The sequence below is a fragment of the Cupressus sempervirens genome, chromosome 5 (genome assembly GCF_028749045.1).
Source record: "Cupressus sempervirens isolate cs-2001-9-10 chromosome 5, ASM2874904v1, whole genome shotgun sequence".
NCBI classification, from domain to species: Eukaryota; Viridiplantae; Streptophyta; class Pinopsida; order Cupressales; family Cupressaceae; genus Cupressus; species Cupressus sempervirens.
This window is the reverse complement of record NC_143122.1, coordinates 239,285,535-239,305,851: the sequence shown is the minus strand read 5'-3', so window position 1 is coordinate 239,305,851 and position 20,317 is coordinate 239,285,535. Positions and strand designations below refer to the sequence as shown.

At 34.7% G+C, this 20,317-nt stretch overlaps 1 protein-coding gene across 1 annotated transcript; it reads right to left on the bottom strand.

The window, feature by feature from the left end:
- Positions 1-3,492: 3,492 nt before the first annotated feature.
- On the bottom strand, positions 3,493-6,319 carry LOC149555412 (transcription factor DIVARICATA-like). Its single transcript, XM_089829389.1, has 5 exons — positions 6,139-6,319; positions 4,847-5,073; positions 4,454-4,554; positions 3,618-3,684; positions 3,493-3,528 (listed from the first exon to the last, which is right to left on the bottom strand). Exons 1-5 carry the CDS (start codon positions 6,317-6,319, stop codon positions 3,493-3,495), a joined length of 612 nt encoding a protein of 203 aa, XP_089685515.1.
- Between the last annotated feature and the right edge of the window lie 13,998 nt (positions 6,320-20,317).

Sequence of the window (20,317 nt, the reverse complement as noted above, 5' to 3'; positions counted from 1 at the left end):
AACAAAGATGAGCATGTGCATATATATAAATAGACAATCAAGGGATTAGTACATATTGTAGATCTCGCAAGTGATTACGACTATGTCCATCACCATATCAAACACATCAAGTAGAAATATAAAACATACACTTGATCCATGAAAATAGAAATATAGGATCAATATGTTAGTAAATCCACAAATATAAATAACACCATAGCATATAGAGAGTCATCATAAAAATAATGACAGTCATCTAACTATCAATGTGAATATCACATAACTATGTAGTAGCTCATAATATACCAAGTCGCGATGTGATGCCGTACATCAATATCCTCAAATATCACTAAAATAACCAACACACACATGAAAAGTGGCCTAAAAGAGTTTGGGAATATAAAGTAAGAAAAAAAAATGGTGTGTATTACATCCATCCCCTAGAATTACCTATCTTAATCCTAGAAGCCTACAAACAAATAGAGATATAAGTCTTGTAATCTTAGTATGACCTCTACACTCCTTAATAACTCATAAGTGGGATCCCATTGGACCCTTCCTTACTCAATGATATGACCCTTGAGGTTAAATCTTGTTGCTAAAGTATGCAAATGGGCTCCAAAACTAGCTTCTCATTATGTTTCATATTTGAAATATATCATCTAATTACTAAAACATAGAAAAAATTATGAATGTGATCTATTCTTGGAGGTAATTCAAGATGATAAGAAACTGGTTATATCATCTCTAAAATCTCAAATGGGCCAACAAAATGAGGCTCCAACTTTGAACTCTTCCCATAAAGAATCAAACTCTTTTGTGCACGCACACTCAAAAATACCTTAGCACTAACTTTAAATAGTCTACTACCCTATGAGCATCTATATAGTTATTATGGCTATCATGTGAAGTCATAAAATGCCCTCAAATGCACTCTACCTATTGTTCCATGTCTTAAAGAATCTTAGGACCTTGTAGAACATGGTCCTCTACTCTATCCCAACTCAAAGGTGTATGCCACAGATGACCATAGAGTTCTTAAAAAGGTGACATACTAATAAAGATATGATAACTATTGTTACAAGAAAACTCAACCAATACAAATAATCCTCCCAAAATGTTTGTATATCCATGATATACATCTGTAACATATCGTTTAACATATGAAATTTTTTAGGATGAATAAGAGCATGGGAGGAAGGCTTTTGGTAGGCGGGAATTTGGTAGGTGAGAACTTGGCTGTGGGGATTACCTTTGGTTGTCCAGGGAATCTAGATGTTGGGAGTTCTAAGGGTGTTGTAGGGAATGTGGTTGTGGATATTGGAAATGAAATTTGTGGGAATCTGGAGTAGGAAGAAGAGAAAGTTATGTTGGGCTTTGGCTCTAGAAGATTTGGGGATTCTGACTATTATTAGTCTAATCCTTTGACTATGTTCACTACCCCTCAAAGGGACCCATTGAAATTAAAAGGGGAACCTTCTTCCAATGTGTGTAACATTTTTGAAGTAGCACATTTTGGGGAGAAGAAAAATGAGGATAATGAAGCGAGTCAAAGAAAGTGGTTTTCTTTATTCAGGAAAAGGCTAGGAGGCAAGTCATCTTTTCCTCTTGTTACTTCAAAATCATGTTGGGAAAAGGGTGAGTTTCAAATCTTTATTCTAGATGCAATAGATGATTATTCTATTTCTACTATGGATTTAATCCTAGTTGGAAAATTTTTGGGGGCTCGACCAGATATTGAAACCTTAAGAAAAATGATTAAAAGGAAATGGGTTCTCTATGGTCAAGTGGACATTGCTTTAATGATGAAAGTTTTTTCCTCCTTTTTATTTACTTGCAAGGAGGATTTGAATATGGTTTTATGTGGTCGATCTTGGTCTATTGGTAGTAGTTCCTTAATGATTAAAAAATGGGAGCCAAATATGGATCAAGTCAGTCAAGTCAGGAAATAATAATTCATAAAGACATGTATCATTCTTAGCAAGAAAGCATGTTATTACTTGAACCATACCTCATATTTTTTTGATCAATAGACCACATTGAAACTACATGTTATTTCACTTTCTAGAAAATAAGTTTGCAAAAAATGGTTAAACTATTTGTTGTGACAATATTTGTGTTATGGCATATTTGTTTTGCAAGTTATCAAACTAGGATGCTTGATTATAATTTTGAAATAAGTAAATGTGTCTAAATGATACTACATTTAGAAACGAAGTGGAATTTTTTCCTTTTATACAACATCCTAACAAGTAAATCTTTTCTGTTTATAGAACATCCTAGCATGTAAATATGAATTTATGCTTGAACCATTGAGGGACAATTATTTTAAGGAAAATAGTTTGGATTCATTGATGAAATTTAAAATTTGAAATTTAGGATTGAAATTGCATATGTGATATTGAACTAAGTTCAAAATCCCAACAATGTTTGACAAAGATAACAAAATAAATAATTATGAGGGTTGAGTTTAAACAAATAAAAAAATGCAGACATAAACTCAAATAAGTTGCATTTATGTGAGTCTTGACTATTATTTATAAATATGTCATTTAAAAACTAAGTCACGCCATTTAGTACAAATGGTGAGATTGGGTCCAAATTGAATAGATAAAAGAGTTAGGGATATATTTTTCATTCTTATGTTTGGCCTCCAATTTGGTTTACATGTGAATTTTAATGAATAATGTGCATGGAATTAAATAGGTATTCATCTCAAAAATAAAGGATAATATATAGACACATACATCATCTTTACACTTATAGACATCAAATTTCACAATTACACCCAAAGAAGTTTGAAATTTGCATAGACAACTACTTCTATTTAATAACGATTGATTCAAAAATGTGGAAAGATAGTTGTAGGTTGTAAAGAAGATAGCAATAAAAAGAAAACTAATCCAAGGTTGTGAAGGTACCATCATGAAAATAAACATATATTAAGAGTATGTAGGAGTCATCCACTAAAGAAAAAAGAATAAAAAGAAGATGATAATTACATATGGTTATGGCATAAACATCATATATATATAGATGGAAAAGGACCAATATAGTCAAACGAAAGTAACACATGGTTGTGAGGAATGTAATATTGGTGTAGGACTTCGAAGGAGTAATTGTAACCATTGAAAAACATGAGTGATTTTATTAGAAATTTTCAAAAAAATCATGAAAATAGGAGACAAGAATATCTAAATGTAATAGATAAAATCACGGAAATAACATGATTATCTTAGACACCGTGTCTATTATTAAGAATAAATTATCAATATTTTGTATTAAAAATACTTGATAAAAACACATAAATATATAGATCAAGTGATAGACAATGGAAATGATTGATAAAAACCATAAATATAAACAAATAAATTTCTGACATATAAGATATAAACAAGTCAACATAATTATATAATATTTGAATTTAAATTTTTAAAAAAAAACATATAAAATAAATGCACATCATCCTTAGAAATTATGAGCAAGCATTTGGTCCAAGGCGGCAGACATGACTCATTCAGAACGTTTTCTTAGCTTAACGTAAAATTTCTGACAAGAAAGTTGATGCAATTATATTTCATAATCAGCGTATGCAATGGATGGTCACGGACGATTCGTATTTGCCTGACTTGACTGACCTGACTTTGGGGGCAGCGGCAGAGTTGGGGCAGCCGGACGCCGTAGCGGGTGACCCATGAACGAGCTCTGTTAACAGAAAAACAGAAGTAGACGGAGTATGGCTGGGCCCCATCAAATCCACCTAAGCAGTCAATAGTTTAGTATGTGATGTTTAAGTTGGGTCGTACATCATAGTTTGTACTAGAGTGATGGCTTTCTAAGATTAGGTTTGAAAAATATCGCGAACTTTTAAAATACATCTAAGAAAGCTTAGAAGCACATATAAATGTTCTTTGACAGCATGTTTTTAGAGGAAAACTTCTTTTTCTATCAAGATATCTAACTCATTTGGAAAAGCTATTAAAAAGAAGATTTAATCGAAAACAATCATTTTTGTGAATGAGATCTCTAAAGACCAAGGTGAGTCGTGCCATGAACAATTATATAGGGGACTAATTAAGAATAAGAAATTATCGTCTACATGATTCAGTTACCCAAAATAGGAAGTTAAGATCCACTGTTATCTTATATGCTTGTTGTCTAGTAGTATATTGTCAACTTGAGACCAGCTCCATGCTGAAAGCAAATAGTGGCATTAGGAAGCGAATGACTAAGCTATAATTCTGAATGTACAGTCAAAATATTAAGCATTTGGGAAGTTCAGTCTTAATTAATCTTCTCTGATAAGTTATTTTCTTATAAAGAAGATCATATTTCTGAAATCTATCGAGTATCACAATCCCAACTGGCCTTGCACCGTTTAATATTACATGCTTCCATTTGTAGCACCAACCTGATTGAATACTCAGTTTAAGCCCATTATTGTTTTCATTTATTTTTTCAGTTTTAGACTTACTTCTTTACACCATGTCTTTGGTGGTCAAATGGTATGTGATGTTTAAGGGTGGCCGGAGGCGAGTACTTGCACTCCAATACTATTGGGCTTGTACTTCCATCCTGTAAAGTACAACCACCATGTCAATTCATAACAAGAACATGCTTCTTATGTCTAATTTTGATGATGAATCACTCTGATCTAGCAAATTTTTTGTTGAAAATATTACACAATCAAATTTAAGAATGCATGAATCTTGAACTGAAAATCTATGTATATTGATATAATATGACACAATCTTGAATCACTGTGATCTGAAATTTGTTGTTACAAATATTACCCAATCAAATTTGAGAATGCATGAATCTTGAACTGAAAATCGATGTATATTGATATCGTTAACATTACAGTTACCTTTTGATCATTATAATCATTGGGGGCTATATCCAATACGCTAGAGCGTTGTCCTTTTTGGGTGGTGTGTTTTATCTGCCTAAGAAAATACTTCTGAGCATGGCTTGCAACCTGAGAGGCACTTCTGGTGGTAACAAATGTCCTGGATATTCCTCTCCAATGACCTCTTCCCAAATTTTCAAGTCCCACCAGAAACAATCTGTGCTCTTCTTCTGTCCATGGGACTCCTACAAATATGTCCAACTGCTTCTATTAATGAAATAGGGACAGGCTAATCTTGAGACAAAATGCACTAAAGATAAAATAAGGTCAATCTTTTTTTTTCCAGATTCATGAAAATGTAGTGATTTTTTTCCAATTTTTTTGTTGTTTTCCACCACTAACTATGTAGATTATCAAATACTGAACAGTTTGTAGGCAAGATAGCCACGTCCAATGAAATATGGTCACATCATGAAATTGGAATTTTCTCTGTTTAGATTATGCAAAAAAAAATTTCTATGAATGTTTCATATGAAATTTTATGATTTATCATAAAAAGACATGATTACAAAGTGAAATTTTCATAGTTTTCGGTTGTAGATACCAAAACGTTTAAATGAGATTGTGTAAATGATTTTTTTCATTGATGTTTCTGAAGACATTTCAGGATTTGCCATTAGCGAACATGAGTAAGCAACGAAAGCTTCATAATTTATCATAAGAGCTTGTAGTTGTGTTTTTGGTTACTTCATGATTTATCAGAATGAGATAGTAAAAGAAAAGATTTGAACATGGTCCAAAATCTTCATGAATAAATTTACATGGTCTGATTTTAAAAAGTTTGCCAGCTGTGATTAGATTAAAATAAGCTTATATGATCTAACCCAAACAAATATACAGACTCTAACTAAATTAAAACTTGATCATTAAAATAAGTTTAGATGATCCTATAAAAAAAAAATGCAGGCTGTGATCAGATTAAAATAAACTTGCATGATAAAACACTTTTATGAAGAAAACAAATTGAACAGAAAAGTTTGTTGTTACAGTATTAACAAATTGTTAAAACACAAAACCTTTTCTATCGATTGAATCCATTACAAGAAACTTTTTATCACAAAAAGATCAGCTGATGAAAGACGAAAGATTTTATGCATCTCTACAATGGAGGTGAGAACATATGATGAACACCATGGTAATAAATCGCTTGAGGTCTTCAAAACATATATTTAGATCGCCTAGTTCCAACTCATTCAATTACTACAGTTTTCTGAATTAATATTTGACCCATTTGGTTTGAGATGAGATACCTTTCTTTTTTATTGGAGTAGGGGGGAAACAGTGCAAAAATCCATCGCTCACATATTTCTTAAATATCTCATCCCGTTGTGAATTGCAAGAGGAGTTTTCAGTGCCAACGTTCCTCTTTATCGTTACTCCAAAGAGCTGAACTCCTCCATCGTGGGTTTCTCTTTCTCTTTCTTTCTCCATCACAACCCAGTAAAAATGTGTTGCCCTATGAAATGTCAGAGCCAGAGGCAGAGAATTTGGTATTGTCAGATTACAAGACTGAACTGAGGGTTTGAGGTGGAGAAATGAAAAGAATAATGAAGAAAAGGGAGAGAATAGGCTTGGTGTGCTTGGCAGAATGCATTCTCCGGCGAGTGCGGGGCCTGCAGCTCCGAGGATACGGATTCTGATGTTTCTCTTGTCAGCTTGCAAAAGGTTTGCGTAAAATGGGGTAGAGGTGAGGTTGACAGGCTGAGGACATTACACTTGATTTGTCTGGCCCCGGCTGATTTTGCTAAGTACACACTAGTCCTTTTTCACAAGCCAGAAATTAGGGTTTTGGCTTTTTCAATTTCATTTTCACGGAATAACATTATTATCCCTTCTTCACAAGCAAATCTGAGCTAGCGTTAGTTCATGGACCGACTTCCATTTGATTTTAGTGAAACGGCATCTAGTTTTATAGTGGTTTAAGATCTAGAAGCAATGAGTATTTTTATTTTTAAATTACTAAATTAATTTAAAAGAGATCAGATGGTTCAACCAAAAAAATAATGGGGCAAATAATCACTCCTTGAAAGTCATTTAGGCAAAGCCTAAAACACATAGTAATAAGGTTGAAGCCTTAGGACATGAACATCATAAAATTAAATGGGCATAGCCCAAAATGAAACACCCTCAAGTAGCCAAAGTCAGAGCCAAGGGAGGTAGAGGGCCTGGATGATGCTTCTTTCTCCATCTTGGCACATGATTTTGTTTAGGGTTTGGCAATGTCTAGCTATCTGCATTTTCTTTTTCATTCTCCTTATCTTCTCATTGCAGGGAGATAGCCAGAGCCAATTTGGGGTAGCTTTTTGGAAGATGATGGCCAACCCAGATCACCCTCTGAAGTTGGCCAACCCAAAGGGGAAGTAGTAGCAATTGTTGTTGGAGGTCATGCTAATAAAGATCCATGACAACAAGGAGGAATAGTAGAATAATACAACAATAACCAACAATAGAGTGAATGGTAGAGAGGAAGTTGATAACGAGAAGTGTTGGTATGCCACCAAGAAGAGCTCCAACCTTGATGAAAACCATGAGAAGTGGAATGACCACCATAGAAAAGGTTTCTAGGGGAACTCTAGCCACCATACACAGAGAACTTCTCTAATGCTACAATAATTCTTACAAGTAGGTCACCTCAAGGGTTACCTTATCTTCAGTTGAGCAGTCATTTTGCACGATGACAATGTCAAAATTCTTGCAAATCTCTCTCTTGAAAATTTGATCAAATAACCAACTCCAAGGTTCTAGATGGCTATTTTTCAACCTACTAGGTAGTTCAATTGAAGATAAATAGTCATGTTCACAAGGACGCCTTTCTGTAAAGTCTATAGAGCTTGAGAAAAAGTGTGATCACAAACCAATATATGTTTTGTATTTTTCATCTTTTATGATGAATGCAATTTTTTCTAATGATGCGACTATATGAATTCTTATTCTTTCAAAGTATTTGAAAAGAAAATGACTAAAAATCAATTTCTTAAACTGACATAAATCATAGTAACAACACGTCTACAAATTAAATTTTTAAAAGGATCAAGTAGAAAACCAATGAAATCAAGAGCAATGCATCCTTAACTCCACTGATGCAATCGTCAAAGGAAGTAACAAAGATTGTGTGATGTTTCATGATTCATCAAACTATGTAGCCATGAAAAGTATGTACACACGAGACAACATACTATGCAAAACTATAGAATAATCCTTTCTTCAATTCATCACAATAGAGGAATTATGCTACCAAATATGACAAACACCAGAAATAAAATAATCACACAAGCATCAAAATACAATAATATTGTTGGCTCCATCAATATTCATGAACATAGAATTTATAAAGGAAAGACACATTCTAGAAAGAGACACTACACACATAATGAGAGCACCAATAGCATACTTTGTTGCATCAAAATATAGACCTTGAATACACATTATGTCTCTCTATTTATACGAACCCCCATCCTTCATGAAAATTTTAGATTTAGGGGATTTTTCTTGTAAAAATCTTGCTAAACCACTAATTTTATAAAAACATTGTACAAATAGACTCCTAACTAGGTCCTAAGTAGGTCTCACCTCTTTATTTTTTTCATTCCATGGTGTATGAGACTTTACAATCACTTTGAACTAACATAGAAGAAGGAGATAAGAAGAAAGAAGACTCTAGACTGAGCTTGAGCTTCTAGAGCTTCTAAAAAATGAGAACTCGACCTTTTCTATATGTTTCTAATAGTTAAACTACAGTCAAAAATGAAAAAAATGAATTTTTGATGCTTGAAAATGTCCAAAAATTGGAACGAGTAGTTAATTATTGGTGCAATTGGAAGTGTTCATAAATTACCTCACCTGTGAACCTATGAACCTGTGGACCTATGCACCTTGAGAGATCTCGAGATAAAATTTGGCAGGTTTTCCTAAATCCAAAATCCTAGTTTACAGCATCTAGGTCTTGTTTATCTCTGATCAAAACTATGTTTGGATGGGCCGCTTTGAATTCTTGTATGGCCAAAGTGATCTCTTGAGGATTCAAAAAATATAAATCATGATATTTAGCCCTTACTTCCCCTTGAAAATTGTGAACTTCCTATTGCACTTCTATGAAATCATCCAATTTGTAATCTAGTTTCTTTAGTATCTCCTTGGCTATGAATACACGTTAAACATCATCCTCAAAGGACACCACTTCAAAATATTCTTAGAATTGTTGTACAATTGTTTTTGTTTAGAATAATTTGTTTTCTAGAGTCATCATAAAAAATCTCCAAGCTAGCCACACTACAATATTTATCTGCTTCCAAAACTTGGGCTTGAGTCCTACCTTACATCTCCTAGATACTTTCATATAAAAATAACATGACCTTATTCTTGACCTATATCTTCTCAATCCAATCTTAGATTTTATCTAGTTCTTCTCTAGTATAAATGCCTAGTCACATTCCATATCTCTTCTCCTTTATTGTCTATAATGCTTCTAGATCCTTAGTCTAGGTGGACACTTTGTCCATTAAACCAAGATCCTAGTTAATAACTATCACTATTTTCTCCACATTCTTCTATATGCTATGCAATAGATTCATATTAGACTATATTATTTCTACTCCTTTCTACTCAAAATTGAGACACCATCTCTTACGTGCATCTAAAAATGAGTTGTCTTGTGTGTGGGGATGAAGCTCATTTCTCGAGGGAACCCACTAGAGAAATCCTAGGGTGAGTTAAGTCAATGAGACTCGCTACCTCTTTTATGAATTCCTACAAAATGTCATTATGCTTCCTCAACATCTGGAGCTCCACTTCACCTTGGTCTAAATGATGAAACACCTACCTTAAGACCCATGGTTATCAAAACTTTGGTCATGTCCTTGGTGGCCTTCCCTAATATCACCTCTTATATCTTATAGTCTTGAGGGGATATCATTTGGATATTTTCATAAGGGGTAGGAATTGCTATATGTGCCACCAAATCTTGCTTCTTATTCTTCACGATGAAAGCCAGTTGTTGCATATTTTCTTAGATGGTTCTTGTCATAACTGCCTCTATAAAAAAATGTCATTCCCTCCTTAGTAGTCTTCACATACCTCCTGTGTTGGGTTTCCAATTCCCATTTTAGACATGCTGGGCTAGTACCCATCAAATACATCTACTGACTAGACAACGAAGTTGTTTTAGATGCTAGCCCTTTCCCTTTGTCTCTCTCTTTTTGGTTCTCCTCTACTCTCAGTTGTTTCACCATTGGGGTACCCATTATGGTTCTATGAGGGGATGAAAGTAGTTATGCTATAGGAAGAGCTTGTTCTACTATTGCAACTACTGGCCCTTCTCCATGAGCTTCTTCTATGTGATGCACTACATACTCCTCATCCTCTATTATTTGGCATTGTTGCTCTATAGTCGAAGGACACAATGAAACATTACCCTATTGTGGTGGAGTCAGAGATGGTGTCTCTAGCTTTCTCAGAGGTGGAGGTGGTAGCCTGATTGGACATTGTGGAAGAGGAGGTAGTGTATTCCAATCTTCACCCAATGACATATCCCTTGTCTCTCCTTCCTCCAAATGGGTCCCTATGGACATGAAGTTAAATTCAGTGAGATCAAACACATCCAATCCATCCCCTTCTCTGGACTCAATCCATCCTTTTTGCTCTTGATTCATATATTCTTTAACCTAGATTAGTTATTATTGAGATAATTGGGGTGTCTATGTTGAACTTATCCTTCTTTCTTCTTTAGCGGCCTTGGGTTAACAAGTCTTGTAATTCAAAAGGAGATATTCAATCTCATCCTCTTGGTCTTCTTCCACTTCAACCTCCAAGATGGCCTTAGGGATTAGTGGCAAAGAAGTGATCATTTCCTTCAATCTCCTTCACTTTACTCTAATTACCACTATCTTTGTTCTATTTCTCTTAGGGACTGATGGAGAAGCTTATGACTAAGTTGGATTCTCATCAGGCTATGCTTTCTTTACTTATGTAGCCTTCTTCTTCTTCTTGCCCTTAAACTTCTCTTCCCTATGGATATACATGTTAGGATTAACCTCAGACAGAAATAACAATTACATGGAAATATAACCAATACTAGAAAATAATAGATCACATAAAAGAGAACATAGGACACCAAGATTTAACATGGTTCACCCAATCCCTAGGCTACGTCCACCAATAGCAAGTCCAATATTATTATGATCTAGTGATCACAACCTGATTGCAATCCATAATCCCTTACAATTTAATACCATTGCAAGAACCAATTTTTGCATCACACATTCATTATGAAATACCTAACCCTAAGACTTTTTATACAAGCTTTTGCCACTTATAAAATTAGGGCTAGAATAATAGAAAAATAGTAGTCAATGCCTTTTTAAATAGAAGGTCATTTTTAGCTTTGGGCCTAAAAACCTCCACTATGGCATTGTCCCTCGACCCCACCCTTGGAACGCACCTACCCTGCAGACCCCTTCTTGTGGGTGCTGCCCCCAAACCTCTATAGAAATAATTTGGAGAGAAACTGCATCGAATAAACCTCCGATTCTAATTAGGCTCCACATCACAACAATCTCCCACTTGGATATTGATCAAACTCCACAATAATAACCTCCCACTTGGAGACTGATCATAACACAACTAAACCTGTAGCTCCCACTGGAATATATCAAGCCACCCTGGACTTTGTTGTTCTTTTATTTTGTTCAATCTAGAAGACCAACCAAAGAAGAAGATGAATTTAGCTTCTCCATTGTCACAACCTTTGTAAACATATCCATTGGTTGTCATTTCTATGTATCTTCTCCAACTTTAACTATCCATCATCCAAAACTGACTAAATGAAATGGTACCACAACTGTATGTGTTTTGTCTTTGAATGCAGAGCTGAATTCTTTGCAAGATGAATGGCACTCTAACTATCTGTAAACAAATAATTATCCTTCTAACGGTGTCCCAACTTCTCCAAGAAGAACTAAAGCCATATCATCTCCTTAGCTATGTTTGTAGCAGCAACATACTCTGTCTCTGTAGTGGATATAGAATTAACCTTCTATAATCTAGAAACCTAGCTCATGGCTTCCCCACCAACAATAAATACATAACCTATAGTACTTTTCCTGGTATCAATATCCCCTACCAAATATGAGTCAACATAACCTTGTAAATCAGTAGTAGAGCGCCCAAAATGTAAACACTTACTAGATGTTTCTCTCAAATATCTTAAAATACATTTAACTACATTCCAATGCTCCAACCCTAGATGACTCATATGCCTAGAAAACAACTCTCATTGTATGTGCAATATCTGGCCTAGTACATACCATAACATACATCAAGCTTCCTACAGCTAAAGTATAAGGTATCTTGGACATCTTATCCTCCTCTTCTTATGTCTTAGGACACATCTCCTTAGTCAACTTCAAATTACTAGGGAAAGGTGTGCTAAGAGCTTTAGTACTCTCCATAGAGAAACGTTGCAACACCTTCACAATATAATCAATCTAAGATAATGTCAATTTTCTATTATTCCTATCTTTGCAAATCTTCATACCAAGGATTTTTTTTGCTGCTCCCAAATCCTTCCTAGAAAATGTATGTGCTAACTGGCATTTCAGCCTCTTAATATTATCCATGTTAGACCCAGCTACAAGCATATCATCAACATTTAAACATAAAATAATGTAGTTTTCATCATCCAAACTCTTAAAATAAACATGAAACCTACTATATCCATGCTCATGCATAAACTTATCAAATGTCAGACACCATTGTCGAGGTGTTTGGTTCAAACCATACAAACTTTTCTTTAATCTACACACTAAGTTCTCCTTATCTTTGACCTCAAATCCCTATGGCTATGCCATATATATCTCTTCATCCAAATAACCATGAAGGAAGGCTATTTTAACATCAAGTTACTCCAAATATAAATCTTTAGTAGCCACAATGCTTAAAATAGTGCGAATAGAAGTCATTTTAACAACATCAGAATATCTCATCAAAATCAATGCCTTTTTTTTGTGGAAATCCTTTGACAAATAACCAAGCTTTAAATTTTTTCTTACCTCCAACCTCTTCTTTCAACCTGTAAACCCATTTATTCTACAAATCCTTTTTACCTGAAGGAAACTTGCATAAATCCCATGTGTTATTTTTCAGCAAAGAGTCCATTTCTTCTTTCATTGCAAACTCCCACTAAATCTTTGTATCTACCCACACAACTTCATCATAACATTCATATTCACATACATCAGTAAGTAAAATAGAATACAAAGAAGGAGAAAATAATTCTGGAGGTCTACTCATCCTTGTTGACCATCGAACATTCATTGGTGCATGTGGTATTTGTTGTTACACTTGTGGCACATCATGAAGAATTGCTGGAACATCAACTTTTGGAGTATCATCTAGCACTACATAATCATTTCCTTTCTTCTCATGTTTCTACAACAGATCTTTGTGCAACACTTTCTCATTGAATATGACATCCCAACTTCATATAATTTTACAATTTTCAAAATTCCAAAGCCTATAACCAAATTCATTAATGCAATATCCAAAAAATACACATTTCTTGGACTTAGCTTCTAGCTTGGTTCTATTTTCAGAATCTATATGAGAAAATGCTTCATAACTGAAGGTTTTGAGAAAAGCATAACTTACCTTCTTACCACTCCATGCTTCCTATGGAATACACTAGCCCAAAGGAGTAGAGGGAGCTCTATTAATCAAATATATAGTAGTATTGATAGCCTCTACCCACATGTTTAAGGGCAACCCAACATGCAACCTCATGCTTCTTGCATACTCCATTGTGGTCCTGTTCATGCGTTCAACACTCCATTTCCCTGTAGAGTCCTTGGAATAGTTTTCTATCTATGAATACCATTAACAAAAAAATAATCTTCAAATTAATGACTACAATACTCACTACCATTATCAAATCTAAGACATTTTAATTTCTTTCTAGTCTCATTTTCAACTAAGCATTTCCATTTCTTAAAAAATTGAAATACATCATATTATTGTCTAAGAAATAAAACCCATACTTTTCTAGTTGCATCATCAATAAATGTAACATAATAATGAGAGCGACCAAGGGAAGATACCTAAGTTGGTCCCCATACATCTGTATGCACAAGCTCTAATTTCTCACTTTTATTTTCCTTTCCAGTCTTCACAAAACTCACTCTCTTTTGTTTTTCATACACAAAACTTTCATAGAAATCCATATTAACACATTTTAGACCTAGTAAAACATTCTTTGAAAAAAGTAATTTCTTACCTTTCTCACTTATGTGTCCAAGTCTATTGTGCCATAGCACTGTATTAGAATCTACACTAGCTATTTGCTCTTCCTGCTCAACTACAAAAATTGTTCCTAAACATTAATTTTTTTCTGAAACAATCAAAGCAGAAGGAACAATATAACCTGTACAAAGATTTAAGGTGCCCACTTTCACACTTTTTTATACTACAAGGGAACTTTTTGAAACCTTCCAATTTTTATCATTAAAAGGAACTACACAACCCTCATCATTGAGTTGCCTTACTGAAATTAAATTCCTACTTAGCCTTGGAAAATGTTTTACCTCATGCAGTAGCTAATGATTCTCATTCTGCAACTTAATCTTAACTTTTCCCTTTCCAACAATCTGACAGGGTTCATTATCCCCCAAACAAATAAGCCCAAAATCCCCTTGGACATAATCAATGAAATAATCTCTATGAGGTGTAGCATGAAATGAAGCACCATAATCTAAAACCCATGTATCATCAACACTTTCTAAAGACAAAAGCAAAGCATCCTCTTCAAATTTGTTATTTACCATATTTTCCTCCTTGTTCACTTCTAGTTTATCTCCTTCATTATTCTTTTGAGTCCAGCAATCTTTCTTCTTATGCCTTGATTTCCTATAGTACCAACAACCTCTCAATCATATGCATTGAGATCTCTTCCCCTTTGACTTTTCTCTTGATTTCCCATGATTTTAAAAATTATTTCCTCTCTTAGTCATTCTACCTCTTCTTTGTGTGTTCAAAGCACTTCCTAATGTAAATTCACTTGAGATTTTCCTACAAGTTTCCTCACTCAAAACAACACTGATCACATCATCATATTTTAGGGTACTAGATCTAGGAATAGAATTACTCACAACCATTACCAAGTCATTTCAAATTTCAATCAAAGAACACAAAATCAAGAGAGCCCTAATTTCTTCATCAAAATTGATACCCAAAAAGGATAACTGGCTAGTAATAGTATCAAACTCATTTAAATGATCTACAATAAATCCACCTTCTATCATTTTCATATTAAATATATACTTCATGAGAAATACCTTGTTTAAGTAGAGGGCTTTTCTTATAGTTTTGCTAGGGTTTCCATCAACTCTTCTATTGTCTTCTCTTTTGTAATATTAAATGTCACTGATGGTGTCAAACATAATCAAATGCTTCCAAGTGCCTTTCTATCTAAAAGATCCTAGTTGTCATTTGACAAAGATGCTTGATTCTTGGTTTTTCCTTTTGATGACTTCCATAAATCCTTTTGATAAAGATAGTCTTCCATTTGCATTTTCCATAGTTGAAAGTTCTACCCATTAAACTTGTCAACCCTCAACTTACTCTCGTCTTTCATCACTCCTAATCAACTATGAGACTCCCACTCAAATGTGAGACCTTCTTGCAGAGGATTGCTAAAAAAAAAGGATGATGGTCTAGCTCTGATACCACTTGTTAGGATTAACCTCAGATAGAAATAAGAATTACATGCAAATATACTCAATACTAGAAAATAGTAGATCACATAAAAGAGACCACAAGACACCAAGATTTAGTTTGGTTCTCCCAATCCCTGGCCTATATCCACCAACAACAAGTCCAATATTATTACGATCTAGTGATTACAACCTAATTACAATCTGTAATCCCTTATAGCTCAATATCATAGCAAGAACCAATTTTTGCATCATACATTCATTATGAAATCCCTAACCCTAAGCCTTTTTATACAAGCTTTTACCACTTACAAAATTAGGGCTAGAATAATAGAAAAATAGTAGCCAATACCTTTTAGAATAGAAGGTCATTTTGGCTTTGAGGGTGCTACCCCTGAAAACCCCCATGGGGGTGTTGCCCCTTGACCCCATCTTGGGGGTGATACCCCCAAACTCCTATAGAAATAATTTGGAGGGAAATTTTATAGCATAAACCTTTGAGTTTGATTAGGCTCCACATCACAACAATACACCACATCCCTCTTATGCTTGTGCATCATCTTTGGCTTGACCAGGGACTTCTCCTTATAAATGGCGATAATGAGTGTATTCCATTTCCCTTTCTTTGTTCTTGCTAGTGCCTTTAATATAGAAATATTGGGCACAAAATCTAAAAAGGATTTTTTACCCATTCCCTTGTTGGATTAACTACGTTTCAGTCTTGGTGTTGGATGTCATCATTCTCCTCCTGATTCACCTCAACATTCATGATGGGACACTCAAAGATCTTGTCCTTATTATAGGTGGGATATGAGATATTAGGACTATCCTTATTGCAACCCTTAAGCAGTATCTATAGATTGAACACCTTTTATGCCAATTTCATCTCTATTATGCAATAGTCCCTTATCCAAATTTCATAGTTGACCACATAGTTCAATCAATGATCTTCCATAGCAACATCTAGGATGAACTATTTGTACACAACATGTTTGAACATCCATATATTATCAAAATAAGGGTGTGCCATAAGGTAGTCCTCTAGGGGGTATTTCTCTCATTCCTCCTCATAAGTGGCGATGTCTTGCTTCTATTTTACCTCATAAGGCTTGATGATGATAGGTCATACCTAGGTCTTTCTATGCTTCTTCCTCACCATATTATATGAAGATGATACTTCTCATGCAATCTCCAACAACACAAGCCTATACAATGGATATTGTGGAAACTTCTTTAGGTGAAAGAGACTCCCAACCACTCAAATATATATGAATGCATTATAGTGGATGAAATACCCTCCCACCTATCTCACCCTTTTCATTTCTTTGACTAATATCCTTTTTTTCATAATCCCCTTCAATGAACTAGATTACCAAAAAGATTAAGGCATCATTCACTATTCTAAATGCATGGCTTTCATTCAAGTGATACTTTTGTACCATCTGTAGGTACATGACAATGTGAGGCCACACATTGGTTTCTTGTATGATTCCCATCCTTACTAGCCTTGGATAATTCACCACTTGGGCTGCCAACAAGTAGACTACATAAGAAGTCATATATCAAACTATGGGTCTTTCTAGACCATAGTGAGTTTCTTATCCAACAAGATTCTAATGATGGTACCCCTATCAATCTTGTAGTGGCTAGTTTTGATTGCTTCTATAAAATGAACCATCCAAGTCTCTAGGTGACCTATGGTAGAAAGTCCCATTACTCTACTAAGGAGGTCTATGTAGTAACTAATATTTGTCATCATGTATTCCCATGTTATAAAAACTTTACTATCCTATGATGCAGGTCCTAGTAATCAAGTACTTCTCTTGTACTATGTCCTTAACTTACTTTAATATTTTCTGTATACCAGAGCTATGCACTCTCATATGTAATCTCTTGATATTCATCAGCTTGGGGAAGCTAGAAAACTTTCTCTATATTATTTGGTTGGATATCCAAGACAATTTCTCTAGTTATGCTCTTCATGCCTTTGACTTAGGCACATAGTGCTTTGCCAAATTCATGATTAGCTTTGATTATTATACTAATATTAGATGTGATGTCACATTCACCAATCTTCTCTAAATGAGGGAAGAGACAATATCCAATCCCTCATAGTATCAAGAACTTGTTCCAATCTATGTGTCTAGGCTCAAAGTCTCTGACTTTAGAGTGCAGATCTATGAATCTTGACTTCTTGGGTGGTCCTTTGAATTTTAAAGGTATTGGTTTAGGTGTGATCTTGGTCATTGTGGAAGATGATGAAGCCATGATAATCTACCAAAATATGCTTAATGACTCAAAGAAACTAGTAAAAAAATTGACTAAACTAAACAAAAGACTAAAAAGAGAAGAAAGTGTGCACCTACATAAGTTTCCAAGGTGTACAATTGCACTGGGCTAACTATGGGTTACCTTGGGTGAAAAATTGCACTAAGCTAACTAAGGGTTACCTTGGGAGTTGTGTGTATTTGTAGTTGTGAATATGCTTTCTATGAAATGAGGAGTTGTGCATGTTGTGCACCTATGCACTTGAAAGAGTATAAGAAGTTGTCCGAGTGTGCACAAGGTCTATACCTTGTTACTTTGATGCAGTACGAGGCAAGAGAATCCCCAAAGGAGATGTTCTAGCCCCTAGCAAATAACAAAAAAAATGCAAGATCTGATACCAAATTATAATAATTTATTCATAAAAGTAACGGTTACATGAAATGTACCAGGCTATAAGGCCTTCCCAGTTATGGCCAAATAGAAAGAAATTACAATAACAGTTCTAGAAGATCCCTCAAGATCCAATCCAAACATATCCTAGCTAGTGGAGATCTATACATAACAAAAATCTAGAAGAAACCACCAAGGAAATCTAAATTTGTGCTTGCAAGCACACCAAGCAACCTCCTTATTTTCCAGCCATAGCCCTAGCTCTGCTCCAACTTTATCCAAGATTTAGGTGTAAACCTCCTCACATTTGGTACTCTATCCACACACTCTCAACTCCATCATAATTCTATTTTAAACCACCTCACATTTGGTTCTCTATCCACAAACTCAAAAAAATTTTGCTCTTCAACTAATCTCCACACTCACTCCTCTTCCAATTGAATGAATCATCCCTCCATGAATGAATGAATAAAAGAATCCACAATACCCCCCTACTTATACCCAACTAAGACACAATTCATACTAGAAATTAAAAAATAAATAAAACTAACATTAAATACTTGAAGAGACACAAGTTGGCCTCCAACAATAATTAAATGTCCAAAAATTGATACTCAACCAAAATCACGATATCTCCTAGCCCTAATTGAATTAGAACTCATGATTAAAACTAAAGGTAGTAATTTAGGCACTAAAAAACTCCTAAAATGTGAAAAAGCTGATTCATAAAGGATATGTACACGTCCATCCCAAAAGTCATGGACAAAAACCTGTCGTGTAAACTACCAGAAATTGATACTCTATGAGAATTGCCATATCTCCCAAATTATAAGGAATTAGGATTTGTGCCTTTGATAGAAGGAATTAATCTAGGCCCTCTTCAATCCCTAAAATTAACATCTTCTCATTCAATGCAAAAAATTAGTTACTCATCCTATAATAGGCACCCAAAAACTAGAAAACACAGTTCCAACAACAAGGTAAAAATAGCTCAAACTTCAACTCAATTTATCCAATCTCTATGCACATATAGGACAAGGTTCCCCAATGTGTCTCCAAAAAATCACTAACCATGAAAATCATAACTCTACCAAATCCATGCTCAATGCTCTTGCATCAGACTCCCCATGTAAATAGAAATGTATGTCCCATACTTTGATGCCCAAAGAAAGATCTGCAACCAACTTCATCTTTACCAAAGGCTTCCAATTCATCAAAATAAATAGAAAAAAATTGAAAATCCATCATCTATGCTGCATCCACTAAAACATCAAAATAAAATACATATCAACAACCCAATCAGCATGCTTACACCTTGGAACAAATTGAACATAATGCTTCATCAGCAAACCCTCATCCACATCAACAACTAGTGAATCAACACCAATAGCAAAAAACTTCACATCAATATAAATATTTAGATCTCCATCAATAGGTGCCATACTCTCAACACCAACCATCTCATTTCTCACAACAAGATGCTCTACAACATACAAGTCACCACCAATAATAACTAGATCATCCACGACCAAGTGCTCTACAATTTCCATGTCAGATTGAACTAACTAATCACGAAAATAAATGTCTATCCCAAAATCAACAAGGTTAGGAATATATTTAGCAACAACCTCGAGCTGCTCTATAGGTTTTGTATCAGACTCCACAAAATAATCAACAAAATCAACCTCTTCAACCTCAACCTTGCTATCTCATCTTCTCTCATAAATAAGTCTCTTAACTGGCCAAACAACCCTCTTTTGGATTGGTAGATTCCAACTCCACAAACATCTATGAAATGCCTTCCTCATCTTGTCCTTATCTCTATTAGTTGAACTAGTTTCAAACTAAGCAACCATCTCCTTAGCTTGATCAACCAAACTAGCTTCAACCCTAGCAGACATCTCAGAAACCCTCTTCTCCAACACATCACAGAGATTTGCAATCATCTTAGGGTCCAATCATCTTGGATCCATCTTCCAAGATATTTGTGAACCTTCTACAAAAAATTCTTCCCATGCTCCTTATGATAACCTTAAATTTTTTCAAGTCAAACTATAACTTGCCACCTCAC

Coding starts and splice junctions, on each gene's coding strand:
- LOC149555412 (XM_089829389.1), bottom strand. CDS start 6,319: ATGGAGAAAGAAAGAGAAAGAGAAACCCACGATGGAGGAGTTCAGCTC. Junction 4,555..4,846: donor ATGATTATAATGATCAAAAG/GTAACTGTAATG, acceptor TGTACTTTACAG/GATGGAAGTACAAGCCCAAT. Junction 3,685..4,453: donor CAAAGACATGGTGTAAAGAA/GTAAGTCTAAAA, acceptor TTCTGTTAACAG/AGCTCGTTCATGGGTCACCC.